The sequence below is a fragment of the Corythoichthys intestinalis genome, chromosome 8, assembly GCF_030265065.1.
Source record: "Corythoichthys intestinalis isolate RoL2023-P3 chromosome 8, ASM3026506v1, whole genome shotgun sequence".
In the NCBI taxonomy this organism is placed as follows: Eukaryota; Metazoa; Chordata; class Actinopteri; order Syngnathiformes; family Syngnathidae; genus Corythoichthys; species Corythoichthys intestinalis.
This window is the reverse complement of record NC_080402.1, coordinates 39,211,974-39,238,452: the sequence shown is the minus strand read 5'-3', so window position 1 is coordinate 39,238,452 and position 26,479 is coordinate 39,211,974. Positions and strand designations below refer to the sequence as shown.

The 26,479-nt window shown below is 38.1% G+C and overlaps 1 protein-coding gene across 3 annotated transcripts in view; it reads left to right on the top strand.

Moving 5' to 3' along the window:
* chrna6 (cholinergic receptor, nicotinic, alpha 6) overlaps window positions 1-26,479 on the top strand; it is a 44,985-nt gene that overhangs the window by 9,300 nt on the left and 9,206 nt on the right. Inside the window, exons 1-6 of one of the 3 annotated variants that reach the window (XM_057844120.1) lie at window positions 1,604-1,677; window positions 9,319-9,458; window positions 11,956-12,000; window positions 13,404-13,513; window positions 18,830-19,037; window positions 22,451-23,050. In XM_057844120.1, coding sequence (XP_057700103.1) covers window positions 1,641-1,677; window positions 9,319-9,458; window positions 11,956-12,000; window positions 13,404-13,513; window positions 18,830-19,037; window positions 22,451-23,050 — 1,140 coding nt within the window. In that variant the 5' untranslated portion in view covers window positions 1,604-1,640. Of the gene's footprint in view, window positions 1-1,603; window positions 1,678-9,318; window positions 9,459-11,955; window positions 12,001-13,403; window positions 13,514-18,829; window positions 19,038-22,450; window positions 23,051-26,479 lie in introns of those variants that run through there. The other 2 variants (XM_057844119.1, XM_057844121.1) reach the window with 2 other exon arrangements.

Here is a 26,479-nt window from a genome sequence, read left to right as displayed (position 1 = left end):
TTGACCACAACTGTAATTCATTCAGGTTCCATTTTGCTTATCCTCACAAAGGTCACGGGAGTGCTGGAGCCTAATTCACCTAACTATGGGCAATAGGCACGGTACACCCTGAATTTGTTGCTAGCCAATCACAGTGCACAAGGAGACTAGCAACCAATTACGCACACACAGGGACAATTTGAAGATGTCAATCAGCCTACCATACATGTTTTTTAGGGATGTTGGAGGAAACCTAAAGCAGTCTATACTAGGATGCATAATGGCCTTAAATATTTAATTTATTACGCTATACGGCATCGGGCTAAACTAATGTACCTCTTGTCTGGATATTTTATGTCACGGGCTATTAAGCCAGCTAATTTCTTAAACGGCTAATACTCTGTCTAGTGTGGCCGCCGGCTACCCATTTAAAAATCTGAGCCAACAGAAGTGATGTAATGGAGTCTTAATCGCCATTTTTATGTGTGGTATTACAGCATTGTGAAAAATGTAGGCGAATGGTACAGACGCGGCTTTCCTGCTCCTCCTTTTACAAATTGTAAATGGTGTTAACTTGAATAGCGCTTTTCCACCTTTCAAGGCCCTCAAAGCGCTTTACAGCGCATCGTCATCCACCTACTGGTGTCGCAGCACCAGGAGCAACTTGGGTTCAGTATTTTTGCTCAAGGATATTTAGACGAGTTCTTCAGGGAGGAGAATCAAACCCACAACCTCTGGGTTGGGGGGGGGGACAAATACTCTACCAATGAGCCACGCCACACCCGAAACAACTGAAAAAGCTTGTAAATTCTACGCTTGAATTTGTCCAGAGAAGACCCGGAACAACGCCGAAAAATTATTACCATGTAATTTACGACTATTAGCTTGTTAACATAAGCAGGACCATCGTGTAGCAAGCTTTAGTGAACTGCTAGCTGTATTCTCATGTGACCACATGATCTAAGAACAGAGGTGGGGGTCAGCCTGTTAGTGCTCAGACCATACGCCGTACTCTACATCAAATTGGTGTGCATGGCTGTCACCGCAGGAGGAAGCCTCTTCTGAAGACAGTTCACACGATAGCCCGCAAACACTTTGCAAAGCACACGGATTACTGGAACCATGTCCTATGTTCTGTTGAGACGGGTGGGCTTTTTTGTGTACCGTCTTCAGAAGAGGCTTCCTCCTGGGGTGACAGCCATGTACACCAATTTGATGTAGAGTGCGGCGTATGGTCTGAGCACTAACAGGCTGACCCCCCACCTCTTCAATCTCTGTAGCAATGCTGACAGCACTCCTGTAACGAGTCACATGACATTTTGGAGGGAAAATGACAAGCAGTACTCAATATGGACATTTAGGGATGTACGTATTTACTAAGGCGTGTACTCACTTTTGTTGCCAGGGGTTTAGATATTAATTAGGGCTGTCAAAATTATCGCGTTAACGCGCGGTAATTAATTTTTAAAAATTAATCACGTTAAAATATTTGACGCAATTAACGCACATGTCCCGCTCAGAAAGTATTCTGCCCTTTGGTAAGTTTTACAGCAAGGCTTTTGTGCTGTCCAACAGCGAACTCTTGTGGTCGCTTTGCGACATGGTTTATTATTTTCTTCTTTTCTTTCTTCATTGTGGCTGCACGACGTCTCGGGCTGATAATGTTGTGCTTATATGATCCTTGGACAAGATTTGTCCGTAAGTATGGTTGTTCTAAAGAATGTACATATTATGTTAGTAAGCGAAATGTTATATTTTTTGTATGAGACACTTTTTGTTTATGGTTAGTGAACCTGTATAGCGTGCTAAGCTAATGTTGTTGCTAATGCAATGCTTGTGTACTTTTATTTTGTAGTTTTACGACGGTCTAAAGAGGACAATGGTTTGAGGCCATTTTATTAATAAATCAGATGAAAAAGGAAGAAGTCTAAATATTAAGGCGTCGTTCACTAGCTGTCTAGCTTTGGCAAAAGTAGACGCTTCGGAGTGAGGACAGCATAGACAGATTTAAATGACAGTAGAGTGAAATGCCCACTACAGTCCTTATGTACCGTATGTTGAATGTATATATCCATCTTGTGTCTTATCTTTCCCTTCCAACAATTTATTTTACAGAATATATATATAATTTACAGAAAAATATGGCATATTTTATAGATGGTTTGAATTGCGATTAATTGCGATTAATTACGATTAATTAATTTTTAAGCTGTAATTAACTCGATTAAAAATTTTAATCGTTTGACAGCCCTAATATTAATGGCTATATTTTGAGTTATTTTCGAGGGGAAAATAAATTAACTTAATCAACAATTTGTCAGTGTTGTCCCATGAAAAGATATACATAAATATCTGCAGAAATGCGAGGGGTGTACTCACTTTTGTGATATACTGTACTGGACTGTCTCAGAAAATTAGAATACACAATATTCTAATTTTTTGAGACAGTCCTGTGTATATATACAGGACTGTCTCAGGAAATTAGAATACACAATATTTAGAATATTAGAATATTGTGTATTCTAATTTCCTGAGACAGTCCAGTATATGTATCTTGTTATATCTGGCGTAACTGTAACACAGCAATATCCCCATACTAACCTTCCAACATGGTGGTTGTGTGACTCTCTGAGGGATAGGGTTAGACTTTTTTGTTTTCTTAAGTTGGGTTATCTTTATCAGATATTTGAAATTGTTTGATGGAAACTACTGTATGCATAAAAAAGCATTTGAGAAGAGGACAAATACTTCTTTAAAAAGCCTAACAGTCTTGTAAAAGCCTCTGCACACTCAAGAGAGAATGAAGCTTAAAAGCCTTTCACACAGAAAGGACTACTTCTTTCGTGCGTGTCTCCCCTCCCTTGCTTCATTTCCTACCTATTTCCTCATCATAAACCTCCTGAATGACACTCATCCTGAGCAGTTTTTCTCTCACGATCCAAGTTGACCTCCAATCCTCAATGCTTGGCTGCATTAAATACACCTCATGAGATCTACACTTCAAGAAACTTGTGCTCTAAGTTTTGACAGCTTCAGCACGTTATGTTGAATAATTCATATTGTGCATTTTAGGACATAAATTGAACATCGTTTGCACTTGAGGACATCTTCTATTCTCCTCTCAGTAGTGTTTTAACATACGCACTCTTATTTCCTATTTGTAATTAGGTTTCACAGTTGCCTCCAAAAAGTCAGGTTGTATGAGATGTTTGTTCAATAAGCATCCAGGTCATCACTTGCCATGTCAACACTGTCATTGTGGCCGACTAGTGAGACTAGATCACTGCGTTTAAAAAGATATCAAGAGGAACTGCTTTGTTGGCCATGATTGAAGTTGACTGTGATCCTACCAAAGAGATTGCTGATGAGTGAGACAAAACAAAAATGTAAAAACACAAAATTAAACCAGAGGAGTACTCTGAGAGAGTAGACTTTCGCCTAAGCAGACAAATGTAAAGCACCACAATATTTCTGTGACATTTAACCGTTTATCTTCTCATCAAATAACTTACAATGCAAATTTGAGTTAAATGAGATAATCTGTTATCAAGATATTATGAAATTTCTTTTTTAACCACTGTCACTTCTGAACCCATCTCCCCAAATTTAAAGTGACAGTCCAGTGGAGGTTAACGCTAATGAATTATTTGATTAGGTCAAACGAAAGGATCAACAGGCCCTCCAAATAAGAAAAAAACCTTAACATATTTAATATGGCTTTGAAATGGGACAATAAGCCCAGCCCATCAGGCTTCAGACGCTGTAGGTATGTCTGCTGACTGTGTTCAAACCATGCCACTATCAAGTGCCAAGTGTCTACGTACTTGTTACGATAGCTTTTTTTTTTTTTTTTTTCCAACCCTTTAATGCCAGCAATATGAAGCAATTATCAGAGAATCCCAAAATTTGAAAAATAAGGTCCTAATGAAACCTTTTTTTCAAATTTGTAAAAAGAAGTCAAAATGAATATGTGTAATAAGTGCTCACATATCTATAACCCTTGTAAAATCTTTTTTTTTTTTTTTTTTTTTTTTTTTTTCATGGAACCTGCAGATGCATGTGTTGACTTGCATCCATCATTTTTTTTTCAAAAAGAAATGTCAAAATTCTGAATTAGTCTCAAAATCATGAAATTTTAGGTGTATCAAATGTGATACATTTGGCAATATAGGGTTAATAACGTGGCTGATACTTTCTTTTAATGTCTACGGCAGGGGTGTCCAAACCTTTTGCAAAGGGGGCCAGATTTGGCGTGGTAAAAATGTGGGGGGCCGACCTTGGCTGACGTCCTTTACGTAGAACAATATATTTAAGCAAAATTTAGCAAGCCATTCAGTGTGTCACATTTGCTTTATTATTTTTTTAATGAATAATTTCAACAATCTCGCAGCTAGCCTTTGCGGCGTTCTCTTTCGACTCTCGGGCTCTTGCGAAATACAACTGCTGCGAAATTAAACTAGCTTCAAGTTGCTTCAATTTCTCGCTGCGTATCTTCCCTGTAATCTTGTCGTACATGTCAGCGTGTCTTGTTTGGTAATATCGCCTCACATTGAAATCTTTAAAAACAGCGACTGTCTATTTGCAAATGAGGCAAGACACAGTTGTTGCGTATTTTAGTGAAGAAATAGTCCAATTTCCACCTATCCTTGAAGCGTCGGCCATCACAGTCAACTTTTTTTGTTGATTGTCGCCATTTTAGAAAATTAGAAGTAGAAGGTCACACGGAGTAATGTTGCTTAGCCCTTAAATACCTGCAACATGAAGCAATTATCAGAGATTCCCAAAATTTGAAAAATAAGGTCCTAATGAAACCTTTTTTTCAAATTTCTGAAAAGTCAAAATGAATATGTGTAATAAGCGCTCTAATATCTATAACCCCTGCTAAATCATGTTTTTTTTCTTATGGAACCTGCAGATGCATGTGTTGACTTGCATCCATCATTTTTTTTCCAAAAAGAAATGTCAAAATTCTAAATTAGTCTGAAAATCATGAAATCTTAGGTGTATCAAATGTGATACATTTGGCAATAAAGGGTTAAAGGGCTGCCTTTTAGTGGGTAAATGAGGAGCAGCATTTTGTGTGTAAGCTACTTCATATGCTGGTTGCAGTACTGCTGACCAATTTATTAAGTCTGTGTGCGGGCCAGATGTTATTGATTTTATGACAGAGGCTGGGGGCTGGATAAAATTTGACCACGGGCCGCATTTGGCCCCCGGGCCGGACTTTGGACATGTCTGGTCTACAGAAATCATCTCCCATGTTTATTAGGCTTTGTGAATACAAGGAGAAGCATCTCTCTTATCAGCGGGACTTTGCAGGAGTAAGGCTAGCGGCAAGCAGCGGCCTTAGGAAGCATGCAAGGGAGCTGTTACAGTGCCTTGTGCAGCAGTTTCCGTCACTAAATGCGTACAGTCGACTACAATTTACATGAAATCTAGAGGGCCCTTGGCAATATTGTAGCCAACTGTACATATCCAGTGCCGGCCCGTGCCGAAGGAAAGACCTCCATCTTGGCCGGCCAACAACTACACCATATATTATTACACAGAACCCACATAATTATAAAAAGCCGACAGAAGATATATTTTGGGAACAGAGATTGTAATTTTTTTTTTAGTGCTGTTGCCCGAAGTAACACTACAAATTCAGCAGACACTTGGCAGAACTAGAGCGGACCACAGTGCATCCAATATCTGCCTCTGCTGCATGGGACACGATTGCCTGCGGCGCCTGGCAGCAATGCCTCGTCATCACCTAGACCAGGCGTCGTTAACCCAAAATGATTAAAGAGCCATATTGGAAAGAACAAAACAAAAAGTCGGCTAAGAATACATAATGAGCCTTCATGATTTAATGTTTATTTCCCTGCAGTGCATCCAACGCACCACGTGACTACTCTGTTGTATGATGCCACCTAAAGTTTAACTTCATTACAATATTAATCAATTGTTTTGTTGTTTTTATGAAATTATATAGAAATGCAATAAAGAAATCCGATTTTTGATGTCGTTTTTATTTTGAGGTTTCGAAAAACAACAAAATGGAACGTGCATAACATGCCACTTATCTGGGCATGTCTTTGATTTTCTTTATTATCTCGGTTTTGTTTTCTGAAGTCTGCAAATAGGTGTTCTGATATGTTGATGAATGTCTCCGTCTTAGCTATATTTGCCTACTCTCAAAATGACTAAGGCGGCTAAAAATACATAATGAGCCTTCATGATTTAATGTTTATTTTCCCTGCAGTGCATCCAACGCACCATGTGACTACTCCGTTGTATATTGCCACCTAAAGGTTACCTTCATTACAGTATTAATGAATTGTTTCTTTGCTTTTATGAACTTATAGAAATGCAATAAACAAATCTGATTTTTGATGTCGTCTTTATTTTGAGGTTTTGAAAAACAACAAAATGGAATGTGCATAACATGCCCCCTTTTCTGGGCATGTCTTTGATTTTCTTTATTATCTCGGTTTTGTTTTTTAAGTCTGCAAATAGATGTTCTGATATGTTGATGAATGTCTCCTTAATGTACTCACAATCTGTGAACGGTTTTCCACATTTTATTATCTCCCGGGTTGCAACAAAACATGCAGCTGTAGTGGAGTTTGGTGATGAAATCCACTTCTTAAATCTATTTCTTCAAAAGTAATGGAATCACACTTTTTCTCTCACTCCCAACTGGGTACTCGGCTGCCGGTTTGTTTACAATAGTCACCTGCCTGGCGTCCTGCCCTGCTGATAGAAACGTGTGTCGCAGGCTATGACGCAAATCTTCGTTGACAGAAATGTTGAAATTTTACGTTTATTCTACACATTTTCACAACGAAAACGTTAAGAATGCTTGTGTCATTTTTGTCCTCCTACAGAAACCATATAAAAAAATATTTCCCTCAACCATCTTTTTCCAATTTCAAACATTTTTGAAAATACTCCAAGGAGCCACTAGGACAGCGCTAAACAGCCACATGCGGCTCTCAAAACACGGGTTGCCGACCCCCGACCTAGACAAAGTACGAATAACATAAAACACATATAAGTACATGCAAGAGGTGATGTATTTGGGATTTCGGGGACTCTTACCTTGGCAGCACATCGCCTTAAGGGGCCCACAAAACCGTTGAGGGGCCCGGGGAAAATTAGCACCTTCACTATTGGACAGTCCACTCGAGGGGCCCGTTGATCTTTATTACACCCGGGCCCTGTTTACAGTTGTTCCGCCACTAGTTCTAGATGTCACTGCACACCCTTTTTAGGGTTGGCTTGGCGTGCAAGCTTTTACGAGCACGAACATAAAGCTTGGAGTCTGAGCTGAAGTTGGGCCTGTGCTGATAGCCGGTCAGAATCCATGGTAACTTGTAGACATTTACCGGCTCGCATGTGCAGTGTTTTTGCCAAGCGAAGACTAGGCTGTACTACATTACAATTGGTTTACCGGTAAGTCAGATATGTTTTTGTGAAAAGAGTGTTCGGAGACAATTTAAGTTGTGTCGTGTGGGTGTTTTTGAGCTGATCAATGACTAGTGTGCTCACTTCAGCTTCTCTCTTCTTTGGTGGCACTTTGCTGATGTATTCAGGTTATTTGAATGAATTTATTGTCATTGTCATCATCATCAAAATCATTGACAGTTTCAGAGTGTGGAATTTTTACCTGAAGGAAAGACTAAGACTATTGATTTATAGCTTGATAGGGAGGGAAAGACCATGAAGTTTTGTGCGTGTGTGTGTGTGTGTGGAGGAAGGCATTGTAGGAGGAAGACTGGGGAGATATTCAACAACAGATATACCGTATTTTTTGGGCTATAAATCACACCTGAGTATAAGTCGCACCAGCCCAAAAATGCGCAATGAAAAGAAAAAAAAAAACCCATATAAGTCGCACCGGAGTATAAATCGCATTTTTGGGGAAATTTACTTGATAAAATCCAGCACATAGAACAGATATGACATCTTGAAAGGCAATTTAAAATAAAAATACAATAGAAAACAACATTCTGAATAAGTGTACAGTATGATAATGTTACATGATGCATGAACAATGAAATGCAAACGTGGCCGGTATGTTAACGTAACATAGCTATTAAGAGTTATTCAGATAACTAGAGCACAAAGAACATGCTAGCAAGTTTACCAAACCATTAGTGTCACTCCAAAACACCAAAATAACTTGTTAAATGATATAATAGTGTGTTAATAATTTCACACATAAGTCGCTCCTGAGTATAAGTCGCACCCCCAGCCAAACTATTAAGAAAACTGCGACTTATAGTCCAAAAATACGGTAGTCTCTTTTATGGCTCATTTGTTTAAAGATGTCAAACAGTGAAAACTCTCTGTTTTCAGTCATATTCATTTGATACCTGGTTTATATTTGGGATCACATGTTAATTACATACATCCTCATTGGCATGTTTATCTTTCTTCATTTCATAACAGTAGTAAAATAACGCCTTTAAATTGCATATATCAACCAATAAGTTTTTGTTACAATCATTGTTATTAATATTGTTATTATCATTAATATTGTTATAATTTGTTGTAGTAGTAGTAGTAGTAATAGCAGTGGCAGCAGAAGCTGATTTGAAAAAAAAAAAATTATATCATAGCCAAAGTATGACACAGGTGTCGTTCTTGGTTTTTTTTCAGTTTTTTGTCTCAATATTTATTGCCTTTTTTGCAACAATATTTATTGCAATATATTCAGTTTCACAGACTACAGTTCAGATTACTATCAGCCCAAATAATATTCCATTTATTCCATTTATTTATTTATTTATTTATTTATTTTTTTATTGACTCAAAAAGTTCTACCTAAAATAGTGCACATGACATGTTCTCCCAGTGATTTGCATGGTTTTTCCTCAGGTACCTTGGCTTTATTTCAGAATTAAAATTATTATTAATAATAAAAATAATAATTAATATCATTTATAACACACTTTACAACCATTTGACATCAGGCATCAGATGTCATCAACACATTATTTGTGATTTCAACCAGAGGTTTCAGTGTGCTGACCAGGGCGGAAGCCAGCTCTAAGAGACTGTTTGATGTTCGAGGAGTTAGGCAGCAACTCAAAATCACCTCAAAAAGCGAACTTATGCCACTGACATTTTGAGAAGGAAATATATGATGCTAAGAGCCTCAGGTTGCAGATCAACATTACTTACAATCAAAGCATCTTTTCACAGGACTCCAAGGGATTAGATTCACTTGATCATTCTTGTGATGCCTGTCTATGATTCACATCCCATTCCAAATTCAGATTCAGTTTGATCAAGTTTAAAGTATACCTAATCCTGGCCTGTGTCTCTCTTTTCTGACTGCACCTTCAGACTGCCTTGCATCTAAAGCAGAAGACCGCCTCTTCAGAAAGCTTTTCAGGAGGTACAACCAGTTCATCAGACCAGTGGAAAATGTCTCAGACCCTGTAACGGTGGAGTTTGAAGTCTCCATCTCACAGCTGGTCAAAGTTGTAAGATAAACTCACGCAGACACTCGATAAATATGATCAATTCTATACAATGTTCCCTTTCATGGTAGTACATGCAAAAACATAGAATATGTTTGAAAACCTTGTGACGCTTGATATATATCGCAAAGTAGAATAGCAGATTCTATAAAATATCTTCCTCATACTTTTTTTTATCCTGCAATTGTAAAACATTCAATTCAATCATAGTACAGTAGTAGTGAATAATATTACTGCAGTTGGCTTGGCACACGTAACGCATGTATTATGTCTAAAGCGCCGCTAAATATTCCTCGGAGAAGTCATCTGTTCGGCTCTGTAAGGAAAGCCTGTGATAAACGGAAAGAAAATTGCCTGCTGAGAGATTTTTCAGACTTGACTGATATATAGCTTTATCTCTTCAAGGTGACATTACGCTAAAGGGAAATCCATTGACTTGTAAGCAAAGATGCTTTGCGTATCTCCTGTGCTTTAAAATCCTCCCCAAAACAGGTGGACTGACATAAATACTTTCTTCTTGGATGTAAACGGTCCTCCTCTAAACTGCCACTTTTATTACTCAGTAATAAAATAAATAAAAATAACAAAAAACATTATGATGTCACTTAAAATTTCTTCAAAGTTGCAAAATCAGTGTTTTGTGTTTTTTGACCAGGAGCTGGACATGTGCCAGGAGCTAGACAGTTATACTGTGGTATGAAAACATTAAGGTTTCAAAACCACAAAAGTTTTCCGTCTATCATCCCTACGGTATTAGCTAGTTTTTATGTACAAAAAATGCATAGAGAAATTCCTCGCTTGCAGCTGCAAGGCTCAACCCTACCCCACCGGTTGTTGCTCAGTGTCAGTGAGTCAGCTGCGCTACACGATGGCTGGAGGAGGTGAAACTCCTGAATTTTTTCCCCCCATCGAAGAAAACGAAATCGCTGGTATGGGAATACTTCTGCTACAGAAAAGTTATAGACGCCTGCGGCAGAGAGGAGGAGGGCCGACCGACATGTAAAACATGTTTGAGGAGGGTGGCTGCTGAGGAGGCAATACCTCCAATATGATTTCGCATTTATACAAAACTAAAGGTTAGTAAACACGTTTCCCACCAGCTACGAGAGTTAACTCCAACATGTTTAGAGTGTCTAGCGGCGGTAAAACGTGGTGTTTTTTCTCTCTGGCAACTGTCTGTGTTGAGAAAAAAGTGTGTGAGGCAATACCTCCAATATGATTTCGCATTTATACAAAACTAAAGGTTAGTAAACACGTTTCCCACCAGCTACGAGAGTTAACTCCAACATGTTTAGAGTGTCTAGCGGCGGTAAAACGTGGTGTTTTTTCTCTCTGGCAACTGTCTGTGTTGAGAAAAAAGTGTGTGTATAATGTAAACATGATACAAGTCATACACATGTGCTTTTTATGGAAAACAATTCAATTATTGCAGTTCTGATGGTAATAATGTTGAGCTGTGGCTGTGGGTTTAGGCTCACCTAAAGGACTGCATTTTTTTTTGTTTTGTTAACCTAACATTATACTTATATTACAATTTGCTAATATGTTTTGAAAAATAAAAATCCTGTTCAATGAAAAAATTGTTTTTTTTAAAACCCTGATCTCTCAAAGTAACACATTTTAGAGCTGTAATTGCAATACCGTGATACCGTAAACCAGTGTTGTTTTTGTCAACGATGACGACAACGAAAATATTTCGTCAACGAGCACCTTTTTCATGACGATGACAAGACGATAACGAGCTAAAAACGTGTTTTTGGATACTAAAACATAACGAGACGAATGCCAGTTTTCGTCAGACGAGAACGAGACGAAAATGCGCCATAGTTTCTGTCACATGTTCACAATGTGTGACATTTTATGTGTAGTTAGCCTGCGTCTTAGCAATGTCTGGTTGTGTCATTCGTGATGTGCTGCACCCCCCTCTTTCCCGCTCACCGGTGTGTCGTCTCCGGTCTCCATTAAGGCTTGCACACACGGTAAGATGTGTTTTCTTGGCCATAAAGAATATTTAATCTTGCTTTAACCTTTGTGGTCTTTGCTGAGTGCTCATCACACACTAAATGTAACTCCTGCTGAGTGCTCATCACACACTGAATGTAACTCGGAGCGTTAGCATAGCATTTGTATTAGCTAATAATTAGCTAATCCTCGTAAATAGTTGGAAACCTATTTTTTAAGTAATTTAAAAAATGTAGAGACGAAAACATTTTTAGTAAACGTCGATTAAAACTCGACAAAATTACTCTCGAGTTTTTGTAAACAAAAACTAGACAAAGACACACATTTTGAGATGACTAAAACATGACAGACTAATAAGTATTATCGTCCAAAAGACTAAGACGAAAATTAAAAGGGCTGCCCAAAACAAGGCTTAAGGTTATCATGCCATCAGAATTTCATACTGGCACATGCCTAGTAGCAGTAAGCTTTTTTCCCCCTCCTTTAAAATCCACATGCAATATTGAACAAGTTCATATTCTTCTCTGCTTCTTTGCAGGATGAGGTCAATCAGATTATGGAAACAAATTTGTGGCTCAGGCATGTAAGTTCAAATAAACACACACTCATACATGATACATTTGGGTAAAATAAATGTAGCATTACTTTTTTATGGACCAGCGCATAAAGTTTGTCTGGTATAAAGACACTGTTCTGCTTTTTGGTTCTGCTATTTTAGCAACTAGGTTCCACAGAATTAGAGGTGAAGACCAGCTCTACATATTAATCAGTTAGAAATGCCACTATTTATGCTTCAGCCACTATCCATTCATGCCATCTCCATTCAAATGTTTAACACAGATGTTGAGGGTGTTCCACGAAAACAAATAGATAGCAAGAAACATTAGCATGTATAGTCATGCGTTGCCTCATTGCAGGGCTTTAACCACATACGCTGACCTCTGACTTCACACTGTCCTCTACTCATTCAAATGCCGTATTTGCTCTCATCTCATGTGTGCATTTAAGAGCTCCTGATGCGAGCCTTATCAAAGCATTACATTGGGATCACCATTTAAACTGTGTACACGTCTGCTTGACGCTGATACAATTCAACAGACCATATGGTGCTTGCTCTTCTTGCTCTGTTTAACATGCATTAAATTGTCTATAAAGACTACATTTGTTTGTAGTGTCTCACCTGTCTATTTTTTAAGAAGATAATTACAGTGTATTGACGCTAGTGCAGCATTTCCCCAGGGATTCTATCTACAGTACAAGTGTGTTTTATCTTCCTGCTGATGGCTCATAATTTAAACACATGTGTATGTTGATTTTACCCTGCCAAATCTGTTTAAATCATGTATTTTGACAACCGAACATAGGAACAGATTTGGAGTGCTTTATGTTTGAGTCAATGCGGAATCAGTGGTGTTAAACAAACAATGAGGCATCTAGCTCACCCTACCAGGAATTTCATCTCCATCTAAACATAATCCCAGATAAATAGAAAAACCAGTGTAGCATGAAGTGGTTAATTAAACGGCTCTCAGGTCGTTACCGGGCATTAATCCGCCTTGCTAATAAAAGACTTCATCTTGAATGACATGCAAATGGCCAAGACTAATGGATCCACGGCTCATGAAATGTTACCTGCAGGTATGTTGACAGAATAGCAAGTGAAGCCTCTCTTTCTCTTGATGAGCTCCGGCAAAACCTTTTTTTTTTTTTCTGTTGAGCTGCTTATCTATATATTAATTGACTGTACAGTTTAGAAAACATTATGTTCACTCATTTTTACATAGTGTCTGTACTGCAAATATGAATAAAAAGCCAGCTATATGATTATTTCTTTCTGTTCATAAATTTTTTCTGAATTAACATAATAAAACTTTTAAAGTATGTGTGCAATCTGGCGGGCTATCGGTACAACTTTGGCTTGCATTGATAAAAGCGAAAACAAATTCGTGTTGGACCTCTTTTTGTTGTTGTTGTTCTTCTTTTCAGATCTGGAATGATTATAAGTTGCGTTGGATGCCGGATGAGTTTGATGGAATTGAGTTCATTAGAGTTCCATCAAACAAGATTTGGAGACCTGACATTGTTCTCTACAACAAGTGAGCTTGTCATTACTGTCTCTTTTTCACCACTTAATGCAAGCACTGTCGATGAAAAATTCATTGGATAACTTCAATACTTGTATACTGTAGTTCTTTATCAAATTAGCACAGACTGCCTTCAAAAATACTATGAGCCTAACTCTACGTCCTCTTTGGATGAGAGATAGAAATATGCTAGAAATTATGGCTTTGCGTACATTCTCAGTCAAACCACAGATTCATTAATATCTTACTCTGTACCAAGGGTCGGGAACCTTTTTGGCTGAGAGAGCCATGAACACCTCATACTTTTTAATGTAATTCTGTGAGAGCCATGCAATATGTTTAAAACTAAAAATACAAGTAATGTGTGCATTTTGTGTAATTTCAACACTATCTAATGACAATAAGTCTCTGAATTCTTTTTCATAACATAGTTATGCTGTTGCTAATCAATGATGAGTATTTCTTACCATTAATGCTACTTCTGGTTCTGCATGGTTTTGCTGATGGCTTTGTAGTCTGATTTGTGCAGGCGTTGAGAAACATATGCAAGGAGCACCATCAGTGCACACCGAAACAAGTTTATTCATCGGTAGATTTTTTTTTTTTTTTACTGTCAAAACCTTTCAATCATGCTGAACTGCGATAAATAGCTTACGTCTGTTGACTCATCGATAGCGAGAGAAAAAAACGCTGCTGCATTTATGTCCTTATGTCGTGCTGAAAAGTACGATACTCCTCGTGTTTTTTTCTTTTTGCCATCTTCTCAAAAGGGTTTCTAAAATTAGATGACAACACGGAAAAGGAAACTGAAAACGCACACATAGGCCGCTATTTTCGACAGCGAAATACGGCAACTCCACTTGAACAGTGTCTCTGCCTCATCTTGGTTGCCTATGTGATTGATAGATGCATAGATAGAAACAAACGACATGTATGTTTGCCACTTTCCCACAAAAATTACTGCGAACCGGCTTTCTAGTTGCTGGTTGTAGTATATGGACTACGTGTCCCATGATCACCCTGGGCTCATGCAGCCAATGGCATGAGACTTGGGGGGGATCTAACATAGCACATCTAGGTTGCTATTTGATGATATCTAGTGCGAAGTGCGGGAGTGTTGTCGGAGCATTAAAAAAGTTAACATACGCCCAGTGCTTAATTTGTAAATCATAAGGTGCCGGAACGCAAAGTACATATGACAGCGCAGGGATGACGACACTGGGACAGGTGCCGGAACATATGCAGAAAATGGTGCTGAAAACAAAACGCAAATGCCCGCCCATTTGCCATGCAGCGGGACTTTTCTCTGTGCTTTTCTGACTCGTTTTGAACCATCTCCCTTCTGTTTGAAAAAAGACAGTAAATGCAACTGTCTTTTTGGCACGTTGAAATACCGTTTGATCCTGGCTGCTTGCGCCCCAGATGCCGCAAATTTCAATTTCAATTTTTTTTTTAATGTCAGGGGCGTGAATGGTTGGTCCAGCTTTTCAGTGCATCAACAAATCTCCGACTCTTTCAAATGACATTAATTTTTTGATAAAAAACAAAAATTTGTTGTGTAAATGAATTTATGCATATTATTTTTCATTTTATTTTATACTGTATTATCCCTAACTGTGTGTAATATTCTGATATGTTTTCCGTGGCACCCTGAAGTGCACGCAACATTACTGTTGTTTTAGTCACGTGATGCGGGAGTGCGATAGAGAGGCAAAGCCTGCCAAGAGCCCCAAGCTGTGTTCGTACTGTTAGCTCCATGTGTTAATAAAGAAACAAAATTGTCAGCACGTCATGTGTTTGATACCTTTGTCAACAAAAAGCTCAAAACAAGACACTATGCACGATCCGTTTAAGAGACGCTGGGACTGGAGAGCTGTGAGCTGTGTGGAAGCAAGAAGACAAGCGAGAAGCAAAAGTCGAATGTGGCAGCAGTCCGCTATTATTTTGTTTATTGTTTTCTAGGTCTGTCAAAATTATCGCGTTAGTACTGTACAACACCAGTGTATGACCAGTGACCACCGCCGTTTCGCGCAATGTGCCAAGGAGTATGACGAAACTTTAAAAAAAAAAAAAAAAAATTAAAGATTTGTCTGCAAGCCAGACGCAGACATCAAAACAGCCAGATCTGGCATGCGAGCCATAGGTTCCCGACCCCTGCTTTATACCCTATATCTTCTCAAAACAGTTCTATATGTCTGACTGATGGGGCTAAAATCTTTTAATCTTATTGCATAGACTTCACTATGAGTTGACGGGAAACGGGGCGCAGAGCCATTCCATAGGGGGCCTATTTTCAAAAACTAAAAATTCAAATATTTTCTAAACCAAAGCCGCTAGGGATCTAAAACCAAAACAGGCCTGAGGCATATATGAGTCTCCATGAGCAAGGCAAGGCAAGGCAAATTTATTTATATAGCACAGTTCAACACAAGGCAATTCAAAGTGCTTTACATCACATGAAGATCATAAAAATCACATTTAAATCAACACAACGTAGAAACGAAGACAAAAGATCGCATTTAATCACAGAATAAAAATAAATAGATAAAATAAAAATAAAACAAAAACTACTACTAATAATAATAATTGAAATCAGCAATGGAGATAAAAACAAGAGGAATAGAAAGCAGGTAGATTGAAATATATAGACAGTTATAGATATGCAGTGCTAAACAAAAGCGTTTTTAGCCCTGATTTAAAAGCGGCTTAAAAAAAAAAAATCAAAGTCGTTCCCTAATAAAATCCCGATTCATTATTTTTTATAGAAGAGAAGCAAAAGTTCGCGGTCGAATGTGGCAGCAGTCCGCTATTATTTTGTTTATTGTTTTCTAGGTCTGTCAAAATTATCGCGTTAACGGGCGGTAATTCATTTTTTAAATTAATCACGTTAAAATATTTGATGCAATTAACGCACATGCCCCGCTCAAACAGATTAAAATGACAGCAGTGTAATGTCCGCTTGTTACTTGTTTTTTGTTGTTTGGCGCCCTCTGCTGGCGCTTGGGTCCAAATGATTTTATGGGTTAGGGGAATGAGCATGGTGTAATTATTGACATCAACAATGGTGAGCTACTAGTTTATTTTTTGATTGAACATTTTACAAATTTTAATAAAAGGAAAACATTAAGAGGGGTTTTAATATAAAATTTCTATAACTTGTACTAACATTTATCTTTTAAGAACTAAAAGTTTTTCTATCCATGGATCGCTTTGAGAGAAAGTTAATAATGTTAATGCCATCTTGTTGATTTATTGTTATAATAAACAAATACAGTACTTATGTACCGTATGTTTAATGTATATATCCGTCTTGTGTCTTATCTTTCCATTCCAACAATAATTTGCAGAAAAATATGGCATATTTTATAGATGGTTTGAATTGCGATTAATTACGATTAATTAATTTTTAAGCTGTAATTAACTCGATTAAAAATTTTAATCGTTTGACAGCCCTATTGTTTTCTTATTGTTGCCACAATAAAGTGGAGAAAGCCATCAATGACTTCTCTCCGTCTTTCCCCCCAGCATTTTTATATTGTTATTATTTTATGAGCACGAGTGGTGCCAGATCTGCCCAGCTAAGTCCTGGAACACAGGAAGGCCGAAATCAAGAGGTGCTGGAGCTTGTTCCGGCAAGATCCGGCTCAAATTAACCCCTGCATATGCCGCAAAAGTCACGTCTGCTGATTACTGTACAACACCAGTGTATGACCAGTGACCACCGCCGTTTCGCGCAATGTGCCAAGGAGTATGACGAAACTTAAAAAAAAAAAAAATAAATTAAAGATTTGTCTGCAAGCCAGACGCAGACATCAAAACAGCCAGATCTGGCATGCGAGCCATAGGTTCCCGACCCCTGCTTTATACCCTATATCTTCTCAAAACAGTTCTATATGTCTGACTGATGGGGCTAAAATCTTTTAATCTTATTGCATAGACTTCACTATGAGTTGACGGGAAACGGGGCGCAGAGCCATTCCATAGGGGGCCTATTTTCAAAAACTAAAAATTCAAATATTTTCTAAACCAAAGCCGCTAGGGATCTAAAACCAAAACAGGCCTGAGGCATATATGAGTCTCCATGAGCAGCGGCTTAAAAAAAAAATCAAAGTCGTTCCCTAATAAAATCCCGATTAATTATTTTTTATATAAGTATAACAAAACCTAAAATGGCTATAAAATTATCAGATTTTACGCTAGATGCACAAAAATCACCAAATGCAGAGATAATAACATATCAATAGCAATATTTAACAAATCATATATGTTTTTGCCCGAAATAGTGACTTAAATGTTTTTTTTTAATTTAGTGCAATTTGACATAAGTTTTCTAATAAAAAATAAATCACTCAATTTTCACATGAGACACTTAATATTTGAGGAAAACAAACAGAATCATCCTAATTTTACTCAACAAAAGCAAATTTTGCATTTTTCTATGTACAACCACAACTTATTTAGGTTGAATTCCCATGTCACTATTGCCTCAGCACATCTTGCCAGCTATGTGGCCCTCATCGTTTTTAGATTGAAATGTTAGTTAAAGTAAAACACTTAAAAGCCGTTTTTTGTAGGAACGCAGAAATGTCTAAATTACTAGTTTTTTGCCAAAAAGTCAGTTGGCCAAACATTACCTGATTATTTGAATGGACGCTTGAATGTACGTTTGAAAGTTACACTATTGTGTATAGATACAAAATCCATAATGGCGGCCATCACAAAACAAAAGAGCTTTTTAAGTTGAAATTCTTGTAAATAAATGCGTAAATCCCAGAATTTCTATAGATATGAACGTCTAGATTCTTGGTTAAAAGCAAAAAAAGGGGCAGTTATCATTCATTTTACCTAAATATTTCAAGCTAAAGTTACGCTATTTTTTTCCATTTATATTAATTTTTCACAACATTTAAAAGTGGTGCTACTTTATATGATAATTACTTTGAATCCTCGACCAAACCACTCTTGAGACACTCCTGCCTTATTGTATGCAATAAAACTTTCATCCTGTTCCTACCTAAATCCGGAGTTAGAACACAGCATGTGTTTGAGTTTATCGCAGTGGAAGCTGACATGACGCTCTGCCTGGCCCGGCCCCCATGTGAAGCCGTGGGGCAATCTCTGTATGAGCTGTCTCGTCAACTGATAATGAGGTCTACGCAACCACATAATTTCAGCCTCTCTGTTCTTGTGTTTTTTGTTTGATTCCTTCAATTTCTGACATTTCTGTCTTCCTTTAAAAAATCCACATATGTTTGTAACATCTCTTCAAGCCATCATGGGAATTTCAACATTGATGTTAATGTTGTTACATATTCACTTTATATGCAGTGCTGTCGGGGATTTCCTGGTGGAGGATAAAACCAAGGCACTGCTTAAATTTGATGGTACCATTACCTGGATTCCTCCTGCAATTTTCAAATCCTCCTGCCCTATGGACATCACCTACTTCCCTTTTGACTATCAGAACTGCTCAATGAAGTTTGGCTCATGGACCTATGACAAAGCCAAGATTGACCTGGTGCTTATTGGGTCTAAGGTTGGTATTTGGCAGCTGTATTTGACATTGTCCATTTTTACAATTTAATCTTTCTTTTCTGAGGTTTGAGGACAAACATCTAATTAAGTGATGAATACTCTTCAAGCATGCCATAACTCTCTTACTGCCACTGACAGCAATAGACATGAAATCCATTTCAACTGGGATGGCTGGCATTGAAGGATTCAGTACCCTTGACAGCGATAGATGTCCAATCCATTTTAGATCTGACAGTGATCATGCGATTGCTGCTAACCCTCCCAGTCAAAATGCATCAGCCATTTGTTGCTGTCAGTGGCAGCCGGGGAGTTTATATATAAAATAACTTTAAGGCTGTGAGGAAAAAATCATCAGATAATGTCACACATGTGAAATGAAAGACGACTCTGAAATTGAAGCATGACCATTTGTTGGGAAATAACGTGTTAATTGTATTCAATTTCTCAAGGGACCTGTACACATAATAATGATGATCATGATGATGCAAATACATGTGATCCCTCGTTTCACTTGGCAACTTTATTATTCGTGCAAACACTGAAAAACTTTTGCCCTTGAACATTATTATCTTCCCCTTGTTGCTTATATTTGATTTTTGAGCTTGTTAATTGGTAGGTTTATCCAAGAACTGAACTTTGGTGCCAGTTCTTCTTACGGTGTTAAAAGTAATCTTTCAATTTTGTCAAAAGGTTGAAAACATGTTTGCTACCACTTCTTAAAAGTTTACACGTTTCATACTATCCAGTGATTAAAACATTTCATTTTAGATACAAATCATTTATATTTTCTATCTTACCTTATTCGGCCATCTTCAACCGCTTATCCAAATTTAGGTCGTGGGGACAGCAGTTTCAGCAGGGAACCCAAAACCTCCTCCTTTAGTATGTCAAAAAGGGAGTTCACATATAGACAAGTTTCCTGAGCGAAACATGGCCGTTGCCATTTTTGACATTTTCTGCTACAGAGTTCCGCTTTAGATAGAACACCATGAATTGCAGTTGAAGTAGACAATGTTTTAAACTGCCAAATCAAACCAGAGGAACCCACGGATTCTCCAAAAATTGATTTCGATGACACTTCTGACTTTCTGTGTGTGCTTGGTTGTGTGAACTCCTGGAAGCTCCTATATACAGTACATGATTGGAAGTGGAATGTTTTGAACAGCATCCAGCTTCAAGGGCCAGTGTGGATATACCTCGCCATATGCTCAAAATCAAAACCAGAAGCAGATTAAGGATTTGGCTCGCAGTTTAACCCTAAAAGATCCGCCTAAAAGATTGCATGTTTGTTCTTATCAATTGATTGTTTGTGGACAAAATTCTAATTCTTAATCTGTGCAGCCTGTGTTAACATGGGGTGTAGATTGATACACCGGCCACTTGATTGACCAAAATGAGGCGAAATTAAAAATATTACAGTTGCTGAATGCAAAAGGGCTGACACGGATTTTGTTGTTACAAGGAAATACCATAAGATAAATTTCATCGAGTTAGGTTATAGTTATGGTATTATGAGGTCATCGCACATATACATATAAACACAAATAGTATGTTATTCTATTTTTTGCAGAGACTGAGCGCAATAAAACTTTTGAACATGATTCCATTTTTTGTTTTATTTAAAACAATTGGTGCATATGGAAAAAGGTCAATAAATCACAATTTATAAAATTATTAGAAAAATATTAACGAAAGTGGAGCAAAGATTTCAACCTTCATCAAGGTAGAACACATGTAGTTTCTATATGAGGGGCAGTTTACATTGCGACTCTGCGACACAAAGACGCTGGTGCCGGCGAAGACGGAAGGTGAAAACGAAAAATTCTGAATCCTGCCTCCAAAGTGAAAGAATCCGATTGCGGGGGGTTGAGGGGGCCTTCCTCGGCATGCATATCAAAGGCTCCTGACGCGCGAGACCGCGCTGTTAACGTCAGCACTCGTACACGTCACATTGGGCGTGCGCAGCGTTGCTACTGAACATTAAAAACAGCAAATATGGCGGAATGTCAGCTTTAATTTACTGTTTTAATAATATTTTTAAATTAAATATGTTGAACGTTTCAATTTTAGTGCCTTTTTGAACAAAAGAAAAATGACATCGCTTCGAATGGGCGGGCATATTTTTTTCCGGGCTGAGGGAGCTTGGTGGGGTCAAAGTGCATCATTCTCTGTCGCCCGGTAAATCTGCACTGCCCCCTAGGGCTTGGCATGAATACTACATCGTTTTCATGCTGAATTGCGACATTGTTCAAATGGAGACGCAAATGCAAACGCAAATTTGAAATTGTTCGTATTCTCAGAGAGTCACCATGTAAACGGCCCCTAAGTGTCTCAACCTAAGGGGCAGTTTACATGGCGACTCTGCGACAAAAAGACGCAATGACTGAGTTGCGGACTCGCCTCGCGTGCTTATGGTGCCGGCGAAGACAGAAGGCGAAAACGAATCCTGCCCCTAAAGTGAAAGAATCCGATCTCAGAGAGTCACCATGTAAACGGCCCTTAAGTGTTGTTGTGAGACACATCAAGTTGACTTCCCTTAGCTAACAGCGTTTTCCAACTGTAAACAAACAAACAGAAACAGGTAACACTTGCATTTATGCATTGAAGGTAAAAAGCCCGTGTATGACTCGTAGTAGATAAGTGTTTGTTGTCTGTTCTTTGTCGTTGAAGCTAATGCAAAGCTAATGATTTCTCAGCTTTGACGCAACACAAAATTGTAGTCAAATCGAATATAATCGTACCTGTTATTGCTTTGTGGTGACACTGTCTTGATTCCAAATTTCCCTTCATGAACACAAATTTCCCATATTCATGAGAACACATTCAACTGGATGCTTCAGAACTTTTCAGATCCCTAATTGCATTTCCTTCCACTGTTGTTAAATCAATAAAATACAAAACTATTTTGGTTGTGGCAACTCTTAGCCATTGCTTCATGTTGTCCTCCTATGTCGTGATGATGGCAGATGAATGCGGCATTTCCAAATTGTCTTTTTTGAGGGATTTTGATGAGTAATGCCACTCCAGCTCCTCTGTTCTATTGGTGAGAAAAAGTGTAGAACGGAAGGCGCGAGCAGAGATGCGGAAGTAAAGTGCAGTACCTCGGAAACTTGTCTATAACACTGCTGATTTATTGTATTTCTATTCAACTTAAGAAGTAGCAGTAACACTTTCTTTGAATATGCATTTAGAATAAAAATTTGAAACAAATGATTCAATATTGATATGTAAATTGAATTGGGGAGCCATATTCTCAACTAAAATGATCGCAAAATTTATTTTCCCTTTTTAACAAAAAAAAAAGCATGCATTTTGTAGAAAGTTTCTGGAAGTTTATTATTCGGCACCGATCAACTGAAGTGACCTTTACTTTTCGTACAACTATTGTACATAATATTTGTATCTATCGTTTAGGTTAACCTTAAAGATTTCTGGGAGAGTGGCGAGTGGGAGATCATTGATGCTCCAGGCTACAAGCATGACATCAAGTACAACTGCTGTGAGGAAATCTACCCGGACATCACTTACTCCTTCTACATCCGCCGCCTGCCACTCTTCTACACCATCAACCTCATCATCCCCTGCCTCCTCATCTCTTTCCTAACAGTGCTGGTTTTCTATCTCCCGTCTGACTGTGGAGAGAAGGTCACGCTCTGTATCTCCGTCCTGCTCTCCCTCACTGTATTTCTACTCGTTATCACCGAGACCATCCCCTCCACATCTCTGGTCATCCCGCTGATTGGAGAGTATCTGCTCTTCACCATGATCTTCGTCACACTCAGCATTGTCATTACGGTTTTCGTCTTAAATGTGCACTACCGCACCCCTATGACCCACACGATGCCCGGTTGGGTGCGCTCAGTGTTTCTCAAAGTGCTGCCGAGGGTTATGTTGATGCGGAGACCAACTGATGAAGACAGCAAAGCTGGAGGGTTGGAGAACAGTGGGGAGGCAGGAGGAGCTGGAGGGGGAGGAGGAGGCGGAGGAGCCAAGAGGAAGAGTAACTTGACGCAGGCAAGTATTCCCTTGTCCTTATGTGGATAACAGTGAGATGTCACAACAATGTATTTTTACCATAGAGATACCTACAGTAAATCAAATAGAGGTGGTGAACTATGATTCAAGGAAAACTGCATGCACCCTCCTCTTGAGACTGTATTTTATTTTACTGTGATTTGTATTCTAAACATAAAACTAAACCATCCAGATTTCTTTTTTTCTTTTTTACAACTTCATATTTAGGCATTACAAGTGCATCATTTCAATTTGCCCATTTGGCAGCATGATGGTAATGTGGTTAAAAAAGATGGTTATTTGAAAGCTCGTTTCCCATTGGTGTGATCAATATGTACGTTTGGTAGTCTTTTTCTACCTGGCCTGGCTTGTGACCTTTCCAGGGTCTATTCTGCCTCTTGCGCAAAGTTAACTCCAACCCACCAGTTGTCCTAATGAAGATATGTGGTAATGAAAATAGATTTTTGCCTGCTAAATCGCTGCTGTCGTTGGGGAGAATTTGTAGTGCAGTCATGTTTGTTCAATTTCATTCTAAAATTAAAACAAAACAAACAACAGCACAGGATCCAGCTGTCATGATAGACGTGATGTTCTTTTTTGGCAACTTGGTGCGGAGGTGTGTACTGTCCTAGTAAAAACAGTGAGATTTGGCAGGTCCACAGAGAGAGAAACACTAATGAATGAATACAAAATAAGATCCAAAAAGAATGAGAAGTTTATAGGTCACTTTCATGTGCTTGGAAACCAGTATTACCCCCATTTTCTAATTTAAAAATTATATGCGGTAAGGCCACCTTTTTAGTACAGTGATCCCATGTTTTTTTCGCGGTTCATGAGGACCAGAACCCACCCCGATAAGTAAAAAACTGTGACGTAGCGCCCCCAATTTTTTTTTTTTTTTGGTATGTTCTATGTATTTATTCAGATTTGGCATTGGAAAGAGATACATATACAACATATTTTTTTACTTTTTTCCCCCCATATTATAATAAAATAAAAAAACTTTCATGTATTGTATATATGTATTTTAATAAATGTTTTTTAAGCACTTGAAATGTAATAATTATGATAAGTTTTAAACATGTTCCTGTCCGACCGAATTATTTTAAACAAGAATAAAGTAGAAAAATGCTTGTCTTTATTAAATGCTTTGTTGAGTGAGTCCACTCAAATCCGCTCAAGCTGCTCACTTCACGTTTAACAAGTTAAACGATGATTGACGCATGCGGCGCTTTGAAGTTTCGGCTTCCAAGCATCTATGGCAAGACCTCTAACCGCTAACTTTAATAAGCAACTCGAGTGCACTGCCTGACCAAGAAAAGATGCAGGAGCAAGAGTGACATGATCTGATCGGGACATGATCTGATCGGGACAGCTCTATAAAATACTTCATGTATACATACATACATATATATATATATATATATATATATATATATATATATATATATATATATATATTAGGGCTGTCAAAATTATCGCGGTAACGCGCGGTAATTAATTTTTTTAATTAATCACGTTAAAATATTTGACGCAATTAACGCACATGTCCCGCTCAGAAAGTATTCTGCCTTTTGGTAAGTTTTACAGCAAGACTTTTTGTGCTGTCCAACAGCGAACTCTTGTGGTCGCTTTGCGACATGGTTTAGTGTTTTCTTTCCAGTTCATTATGGCTGCACGACGTCTCGGGCTGATAATGTTGTGCTTATATGATCCTTGGACAAGATTTGTCCGTAAGTATGGTTGTTGTAAAGAATGTACATATTATGTTAGTAAGCGAAATGTTATATTTTTTGTATGAGACGCTTTTTGTTTATGTTTAGTGAACCTGTATAGCGTGCTAAGCTAACGTTGTTGCTAATGCAATGCTTGTGTACTTTTTTTTTGTAGTTTTACGACGGTCTAAAGAGGACAATGGTTTGAGGCCATTTTATTAATAAATCAGATGAAAAAGGAAGAAGTCTAATTATTAAGGCGTCTTTCACTAGCTGTCTAGCTTTGGAAAAAGTAGACGCTTCGGAGTGCGGACAGCATAGACAGATTTAAATGACAGTAGAGTGAAATGCCCATTACAGTCCTTTTGTACCGTATGTTGAATGTGTATATCCATCTTGTGTCTTATCTTTCCATTACAACAATTTATTTTACAGAATATATATATAATTTACAGAAAAATATGGCATATTTTATAGATGGTTTGAATTGCGATTAATTGCAATTAATTACGATTAATTAATTTTTAAGCTGTAATTAACTCGATTAAAAATTTTAATCGTTTGACAGCCCTAATATATATATATATATATATATATATATATATATATATATATATATATATATATATATATATATATATATATATATATTTTTTAAATTGAAAAAAAAAATCAGTGATGGACTGAGGGCGCAAAGTTTGAAGCGCAAAGTAGCGAGGGATCACTTTACAGTGGGGCAAATAAGTATTTAGTCAACCACAAATTGTGCAATTTCTCTTACTTGAAAAGATTACAGTAGCCTGTAATTGTCAACATGGGTAAATCTCAACCATGAGAGACAGAATGTGGAGATAAAAAAAAAAAAAATCACATTGTTTGATTTTTAAAGAATTTATTTCCCAAAGATTAGAGTGGAAAATAAATATTTGGTCACCTACAAACAAGCAAGATTTCTGGCTGTCAAAGAGGTCTAACTTCTTCTAACGAGGTCTAACGAGGCTCCACTCGTTACCTGATGTCTTCTAACGAGGTCTAACGAGGCTCCACTCGGTACCTGTATTAATGGCACCTGTTTACTCATTATCGGTATAAAAGACACATGTCCACAATCTCAGTCAGTCACACTCCAAACTCTACAATGGCCAAGACCAAAGAGCTGTCGAAGGACACCAGAGACAAAATTGTAGACCTGCACCAGGCTGGGAAGACTTAATCTGCAATAGGTAAAACGCTTGGTGTAAAGAAATAACTGTGGGAGCAATTATTAGAAAATGGAAGACATACAAGACCACTGATAATCTCCCTCAATCTGGGCCTCCATACAAGACCTCACCCCGTGGCATCAAAATTATAACAAGAACGGTGAGCAAAAATCCCAGAACCACACGGGGGGGACCTACTGAATGACCTACAGAGAGCTGGGACCACAGAAACAAAGGCTACTATCAGGAACACAATGCGCCGCCAGGGACTCAAATCCTACACTGCCAGACATGTCCCCCTGCTGAAGCCAGTACACGTCCAGTACAATCTGCGGTCCGCTAGAGAGCATCTGGATGATCCAGAAGAGGACTGGGAGAATGTGTTATGGTCAGATGAAACTAAAATAGAACTTTTTGGTAGAAACACAGGTTCTCGTGTTTGGAGGAGAAAGAATACTGAACTGCAGCCGAAGAACACCATACCCACTGTGAAGCATGGAGGTGGAAACATG